Source organism: Belonocnema kinseyi, chromosome 7 (genome assembly GCF_010883055.1).
Source record: "Belonocnema kinseyi isolate 2016_QV_RU_SX_M_011 chromosome 7, B_treatae_v1, whole genome shotgun sequence".
NCBI classification, from domain to species: Eukaryota; Metazoa; Arthropoda; class Insecta; order Hymenoptera; family Cynipidae; genus Belonocnema; species Belonocnema kinseyi.
This window is the reverse complement of record NC_046663.1, coordinates 79148103-79156337: the sequence shown is the minus strand read 5'-3', so window position 1 is coordinate 79156337 and position 8235 is coordinate 79148103. Positions and strand designations below refer to the sequence as shown.

At 31.9% G+C, this 8235-nt stretch overlaps 2 protein-coding genes across 10 annotated transcripts in view; one reads left to right on the top strand and one right to left on the bottom strand.

The window, feature by feature from the left end:
• The window catches only part of LOC117177226 (EKC/KEOPS complex subunit TP53RK), a 24893-nt gene extending 20497 nt beyond the window's left edge, over nt 1–4396 (top strand). For all 9 annotated transcript variants that reach the window (XM_033367787.1, XM_033367781.1, XM_033367786.1 and 6 more), the window contains exons 3-5: nt 2114–2383; nt 3871–4148; nt 4225–4396. In XM_033367787.1, coding sequence (XP_033223678.1) covers nt 2114–2383; nt 3871–4121 — 521 coding nt within the window. In that variant the 3' untranslated portion in view covers nt 4122–4148; nt 4225–4396. The remainder of the gene's footprint in view (nt 1–2113; nt 2384–3870; nt 4149–4224) is intronic.
• LOC117177228 (uncharacterized protein RAB5IF homolog) lies at nt 4145–7180 on the bottom strand. Its single transcript, XM_033367791.1, has 4 exons — nt 6942–7180; nt 6745–6848; nt 6441–6570; nt 4145–4597 (listed from the first exon to the last, which is right to left on the bottom strand). The coding sequence occupies exons 1-4, from the start codon at nt 7038–7040 to the stop codon at nt 4556–4558; spliced, it is 375 nt and encodes a 124-aa protein (XP_033223682.1). The 5' UTR covers nt 7041–7180; the 3' UTR covers nt 4145–4555.
• Nucleotides 7181–8235: the final 1055 nt, after the last annotated feature.

Sequence of the window (8235 nt, the reverse complement as noted above, 5' to 3'; positions counted from 1 at the left end):
TTATAAATTCAAGGTACAAGATACGGAATGACTGTTAACATAATTTTACTTATTTAGGAATATAGAGTATATAATTCTCATTGGTTTTTAAATATTCTTTGCACAATTAAAATATATGTTAAAGTTAAAATAACTTTTTAACAATATTGATTTTGTTTTAAGGATCCTGAATTCTTTCTAAATTGTTAAACTTGTCAACTTGGATTTTTTTTAAATGAGAGAAGTTTGTAATTTACATTAATTTTGAAGTTCAGAGTCATTCTTTTTAAACTTGACATTATTTAACAATATTAAGGCTTCAAATTTGAGGCTGTGTAGTTTGAAATATTGTGCTTTTTCACGAAAATAGGAAAATAAATTGTTTTAAATTAAAATATATATACTAAACTTCGGTTTCGAATCCTTTTGAATCGAACCGAAGAGGATATGACAAAGCCGCCAAACGCGTCCTCGGGTTGTGGATAGTGGGTCCATGTACCAAGGGTTTCTGCTGAATATGGTTAGAATAATTATTAAGCATTCGCGGACAAATTGTCCAGGGATGGTCCCGAAGCAATAACCCTAAAGCGGAGGCGTAACAACCGTATCGAAAACTGAATGGCACCTGGGTGAAGTGTCTGAACTGTGACTCTGTAATACCAGGTGACCTCTCAGAGTATCTAGCCTTATCTTTGCATGCGGATCTCCAGAAGGTCGGGCGAACCCTTTTTTTAACCTCTCGTGAGAACAACTATTACACCACAGAACCACCAAAAAGTTGTAGATTCGGTTCAAAGCGATCGAACGCGCAGAGAAACCGACAATGGGTCGGTAAACAGTGGGGTGCTGAAAATGATTTACTATCGGCGAGAAAACTATAGGCATCTGCCTTTGAAGCTTAACAACTCAGTCAAAAAAAATACTAGCGCAACAAAAAAACGGTCATTTGAAAGCTGAAAGTGCTCTACGTTAATGAGCTTGAAGCAACTATATTATCTTCAGTTCTAATACAGATATTAAAGTGATTCAAACTGCGAACTGTAATGGATAGGCTCTGTATTTATTTTTAATCACACGGAAGGACGTGTTGGTCTTATTTTTTTGTGAAAATCGCGATATTTTTATACATTTTCTTTTGTTGGAAAACAAGTGACAGAAAGCAGAGGGGGGCCTTTTTTGTTTTACTGCCGACCGCTGGTGCCATTCTTCGACCCCTGGGTCTGAATGCTTGGATGACATCTAGCCACGGGTCAAAGAAAGGGACCAGTGGTCGGCAGTAAAAAAAACGGGCCCCCCCCCCCTGCTTTCTGTAACTTGTTTTCAAAAAAAAAAAAAATTCTAAAAATATCGCGATTTTCACAAAAAAGAAGACTAACACATCCTTCCGGGTGATTAAAAATAAATACAGAGCTTATCAATTACAGTTTGCAGTTTGAATCGTTTTAATATCTGCATTAGAACTGAAGATAATATAGTTGCACATTTTTGTGCAATAAAGGATCACATGCTAGGCTAACACGATGCCAACATTATCCCTGCTCGCAGAGGATTTATGGCGCGTATGCAAACGCTATGGTGTCAGAAACACCCAGAGCTTCAGCACGTTTCGCACCAGTCATTACGAAATAAACGTGCCTGCCTCTTCAAAAATGGATGTGTACGCGGAGCGCTTCCCCAACCGTTGCTTGAATAATCTGCCGACGAAATAGAGGAAGCGACATTAAGAACCGCGCAAACCAGGCAACTTTTGAGAGATAATAGCGATTTCAGGACAACGAGGAACATTGCCATACAGGCTACTCCTAAACCCCAAGATCTGACTGGAATAGATGCCTCCTTTCATGATGATATTTTGGAAGAGTCCGGTCTCTGAACCATTAATTGTTTATGGTTAAGTTTCAGTTAAAATAGTACAATTTGGTTTTGTTTTGAATTTTAATTTGAAAATTTTAATTGAGATTAAACTTGAAAGTAAGTATAGCGAACTTGTGATAAATGCGGAAAAAAGTGAATTAATTGCATTTTTCTTCAGTCACATTAAAAAAAAAAGTAGAAGAGTGGCACGATCCGAGCCCTGCAAATGATCAATTCGGTTAAAAATCACCAATAAATATTGTTTAAATGATAATTTTTACAGGTGTATTAACACCAGCAATATTTTATGTTGACCACCGTCGTCGAAACATCTACATGGAATACTTAGATAACACGATAACGCTCAAGAAATTCATAGACGAGAATATAGACCAAAAAGAAACTTTCTGGCCATTGGCAAAGTCAGTAGCGAAAATTCTAGGCAATCTAATTGCAAGATTGCACATTGAAAATATATTTCACGGAGATTTAACGACGTCCAATATTCTTTTGAGAGATTCCAATCTCGGAATGGAGACTGTTAGAAGAGGTATAGATATCTTGCAATAACTAATTAAGAGGCCATCCATAGATCACGTGATCGGTTCTCGATCATTTTCGACCTTCATGACATTGCTGATCCCTCACCTCCCACCCATTATCACATGACTTTTCCTTTAAAAAAATATATATAAAATGACAGGGAAAATTAAAATGGATTTTAAAAAAACTGTTAATTGCGAATGCTTTATTTACAATATAACATTTTTTTGTGTGACATTCAAATGAATTTTAAAGTATACGAAAATCCTGTGTATCTTCAAATGAAAAATCTCCATATAAATTTTTATTACACAGTAGTGTGAATAAATGCATAGCTTTACATATTAAAGTATTTTATTCTATAAACTTTTATTGTATGTCATGGGGTTTTAATGTTATATCGAAGATTGCAAGAAATTTGAAGGGATTTCGATGATACCACAGGATTTCAAAATATTCAAACATCTATCCACGGATTTTAAAGGATTTCGTACGACTTCAAAAGATTTAACGGAATATTTTGAATTGCTCTTAAAATATTTTAAGTGATTTTAAGAGACTGAAAGATTCCCACGGATTTAAAAGATTTCATTGAATTTTAAACGGATTTCATAGATTTCGCAAGAATTTTAAAGAATTTCAAGGGATTTTAATGGTAGTTTGAAGATTTCAAGCGATTTTACGGAATCTCAAAGAATTTTGAGGGGTTACTAGGGGTACTAGGTATTTATACTGTCTTGTCTGGTTCTGCTAAAAATGCTTGTCTTCTTTCAAAATCTGGCGGTTGTTTTGATAATATTGAAAGTCAATTTACTTGAAGAGATAACACTAGATAACAAAAAAGTCGTAAGAACAACACTGTTTCTCTAAAAACGTTATGGAAAAATGTCTTCTCATACTTCTTTGTCGCGTTGTTTTTGATATTTTTGCGAAAACATGGCATTTATTTCGATGGCAATTTTTTTTGTCAACAATACAATTTTATGTATCATAAAAAATTAAAAGTAATAAAATTGCCTTAAGACAAAAATGAATCTTCAAGGACACATATTTTCGCACTTATCTTGAAAGTAATGCGAGGTAAAAAAAAGTATCACGTGACATTTTTCTAGAGCTTTTGAGCCAAACATTTTTTTTTCGTTGAATTTTTCGTATCTTGTGTCGTTTTGAAAGGAAATGAATTTTCGCTGTGTAGCGAAAAAAATCGCCTTGCCTTTATAAATTAAACAAATTTAATTATGGAGAAGTACTTCCATCTAACTTAATAATTAAATTAAAATGTTTTCAATTATTTATTTAAACTAAAGATCAATACAAATTTTGATCAATTTAACAAAAAATTCGTAAGGAAATAAATTTATAATTAAAAATGTCACTTTATTGGCTTAAGGTACTTCCCTTCCCTGAGGGTCCCGTGATTTATGGACGGTCCATAATATAGCTTTTTTCTGGCATTTATATCGACGAAATATAAATTTATTTATTTCTTTTTAGAACAAATAGTACTGATAGACTTTGGCCTATCGCATGTAAATTGCTCAGTGGAAGATTGTGCTGTTGACTTATATGTGCTTGAAAGATCTTTACAAAGTGCCCACTCTACAATGCACGATTTAAATAACACTATTCTCGATGGCTACCTAGAATTTTACGTGAAGAAGAAGGTACAAGAAAAGGGAGTCGAAGTACTTAAAAAATTAAAGGAAGTTCGAGCACGTGGACGAAAGCGTGTAATGATAGGTTGAGGTCTTCAAATTAAAATGATAGATATGGTTTGTTTTCCAGATTTATGATAAATTCAAAATTATGATAAATTCGAAGTTAAAATAGATTAATTTTCTGATTAAGGATCGTGCGAATGAAACTTGGACAAACAACAGAACAGCTGAAATGTAAAGGACTTTAGGTCAGATTTGTCAGTCTACAACATTTATAACTTAAAAGATCTATTTTTGTATATATATGTAAACTTGTGTAACAATTTTGGCAAAGCTGTTTATTATATAGATATAATTAAAAATCAATCGATTCCTATAAATGCACATTTTTCCACTTCCTACCAGTTTCCTCTCAGATACGTTTTAATCTAGAGGTGAATACAAATTGGCAATAATTATTCTTTGCCCATTTGTCATTATTTCAATCACGGTTGAAGTACTGCTTTTTGTAGAAAATTCGCTTATTCGTAATGTAGACCCGAATATATTATAATCCATGTTACCTGCGCGCAAAGAATAAATACTCAGTTGAATTACAAGACTAGTAATCAGTGTTGGGTAAGTTACCTTTTTCTTGAGTAACGAGTTACAGTTACGTTACTTGAAACTGTAATTAGTTAAAGTTAACTAGATAAAGTAAATTCAAGTTACATGAAAAATTACTTTTTTCACTTCCTTATTTTTATAATTTGAAAATCAAAATAACTAAGATGATAATTCATAAAAACTTAATTTAAAAAAAAAAATAGGCATTAGTTAAAGCAAATAAAAAATATACAATATACTTCGAAAAGTCAACAACAATATATATTTAAAATAAAATTCAAATAGAATAATAGATATGTCACTCAGAATATTCTACCCATGGCATCAGATTCTGAACGGGTTTTGTTTTTCCGCATTGTTTGGCAGGATCGCCAGAATTACTTGTTTCTCCCGGTTCAAGTTACTATGCAAATCTTAAATTTCGCTTTAAACTCCTAACATTTAAGTAAAAATATTGCATTTTCAACCAAATATATGACTTTTTAACAAAATAGTTCAATTTTCGGCAGAAGAGTTGAATTTCCAACCAAGAAAAATGTCTCAGTCACATTTTGCAACAAACAGTTGCATTTTTAATTAAAAAATATGACATTTTTTACCAGAAGAAATAAATTTCCAACCCAAAAAGAATAGTTTTGAAGTTGAACATAAAGAGTTGAATTTTTAAGCCAAAAGGATTAAATTCAAAAAGAAAATTACTTTTCTACCAAATAGTTAAAGTTTCCACCTAAATGGTTTCAGTTTTTAACAAAATACATGAATTTTCAACTAAATAGTTGAGCTTTCATACATAAAATATTAATTTTCGACAAAATAGTTCATTTTCAACCAAATAATTGAATTGTCAACCATTTTCAAATAAAAAGGATTAATTTTTAACAAAAGCGTAAATTTAAAAAGAAATGGTTTAACTAAATAATTAATTTTCTACCCAGAAAAAAAAACGAATTTGAAACGAAAAGAGATCAATTTTCAACGAAAATTATGGGCCGTCATCCAAACAACTGAATTTTTAACAAGGTAGTTAAACTTTCAACCAAGTAGTTAAATTTCCAACCAGATTTTGAAACAGAAAAAATACTTTTCAACAAACAATACTTTTCAACAAAGGAATGTTCGTTACTTTTTGACCAACTAGTTGAACTTTCTACCAATATACATGAATTTTTAACAAAATTCACGAATTTTCAACCACAATAAATGAATTGTCAATAAAAAATATAATAGATCATATTATTTTAGCCAAAAAATATTTTAATTTGAAATCAAACACAGTTGAATTCAACCAAAAAATATGAGAGTTTGTTTCCAAAAGAGATACATTTTGAAACGAAAAAGCTGAATTTTTAACTAATCCAGAAAAAATGCCTCTGAACACTGTTAAATTTTCAAACTAAAAAAAGGAATGAAAAAAAAAAACAGTTTCATTTTCAAACCGAAAATATTTCTTTTCAATTTAAAAATGACTGTTGAACCAAATAGTTTAAATTTCTGGCAAAATACATGAATTTTCAACCAAAATAGATGATGCCTCAAAGAAAAATATAAGTTTATATTATTTCAACCAAAAGACGAATTTTTATCCAAATAGCTCAATCAATTTACTGCAAAAATCGTAAATAAGTTACTTTAACAGTTCTTTTTTTAAAGTAACGAAATTACCCTAAAAGTTTAAAATAACGTAACTTTTCGGTAACTTAGCTTGTTGTAAAAAGTTACTACCCATCACTGCTAATAATATTTTTAAAAAATGGTTACTACTGCATTGTCTAATTTAGATTTAAGTCATATGATACTTACCAAAAAACCTGCAAAGGAGGTCATAAATCCTTCTTTCGTTAGTTCCCATGCTCCTCCAAATTCTTCTTCATCTACTTGCTGAAAGCTACTGAAGTATAAATAAGTCAATCCTGTATTTACTAAGGCAAATCTGAAAAATATACAAGTATTTTATGATTAAAATAACACAAAAAATTCCTGATTTTGAACTCTTGTATTTGGGTTGTATTACCTATCTACGTAATAAATGCAAAATTTATACAAAAGTACTGGAACGGTCAATTACACAAATTATGTATATGAAAACAAATGGAAATATACTCACAATAAAAGAGCTAAAAAGCCTTTCAAAGGTATAAATCCCCATGCAATGCCAACAATTATTCCAATGGCTTGTCGAGACCAATATATCACATCAAGAAATTCTTCCTGAAAGTATTAAAACACGTTAGGCAATTTAAAAAAAATATCACGTGGAAAGGTGAAAATCCATTTCTCATTTCAAAATGAGGTTATGTTTACTTTATCTGGCCACTCAGAATTTGCTGTAACTGCTCGCGTCCATACACTGGTTTCACACTTGTTACCGTTTGCGGCCTTTTCCAACTTTTGTCGCGACATTTTTATATCCCTTTTAATTAGTAAAACTAAACTTTAAAAAAGTTTATAACATTGCCAACTGTACCAAAGACTATATAGTATAGTTTACCAAAACTGCACTGTACTGCTGGTCCTGCCTTCAGTCAGTTACGTCACACGGAGCGTCATTGCAAATTAACGTCGAGAGGGCACTGATGTATATATATTTTAACGAGCGGAACTCTATTTAGGCGCGAAAAGTTGGAATATTTAAGACGTAAATTTTGAAATAGGCCTTCAACTTTTTATATATGGAAATTTAAAATTGGCGAGTCCGTTTCCACAATTAAGGGTTTGGGAACCCAACTCCAGCGATGAAATCCTTGACTGGAAATCTTCTTAAATAAAAATAATTAATTCAATTTAAGGTTTAAAAAAAGATAATAAAACTGCAATTTTTATTAATGAATCAATAAACAGCCGCGGCTGTGTACCAGATTCTTCTGCTCCTTTACTTCATCGTCGGGAGCTTTGATGCCGTCGCAGAGGTCCTCAGCTTCCCCCACATTTCCATACATTCTTTGATTATACATTGGCCCTAAACCCTACTCTAAAATTCTATATTTCTTCTTAGCCTCCTAAACCCAACTATGGATTGCGTAATCAGTAACCCTCTATTCTCAGGAAAATCCAGCGAGTGCGATAGATTCCAAGTGTGACTTTTTTATAAACAGTTCTGTCATCGAGTCCTATATCAAAACCTAACATTTCCGAGACATTTTTCAATTCGTTTTATTTTATTGTTGAAACGGCGACTCTATGTCGACGATTCGAAAATAAAATCTAAATTATACATCCTGCTGTCGAAAGTTAATACTTCTTTCGTAAAATGAACATGATGCTAAAATTTAAACTTAAATATACATTCGTTCACATTCATCATACTAGTCTTGACATTTTATTTACAGAAACAATGCTTTATCGTTAAAGATATTTTATTTCTCTTCATACCGACTTGCCCGACTGTTGCTTTGCCAATATTTTCTCGAAAGACATTTTATTCTCAATTCAAAAGTACACGCATTATATTTCATTTATTTCAAATTGTAAAACCGCGCATTTTATGATTGTGATAATCGCGTATCCCGCGCTCATCTAGTTATGGGATCATGTAGAACTCAACCCTTTTTGCATGGTAAAGAAGAACACCTCCTCACCATAAAGGCCTAATCGCTAA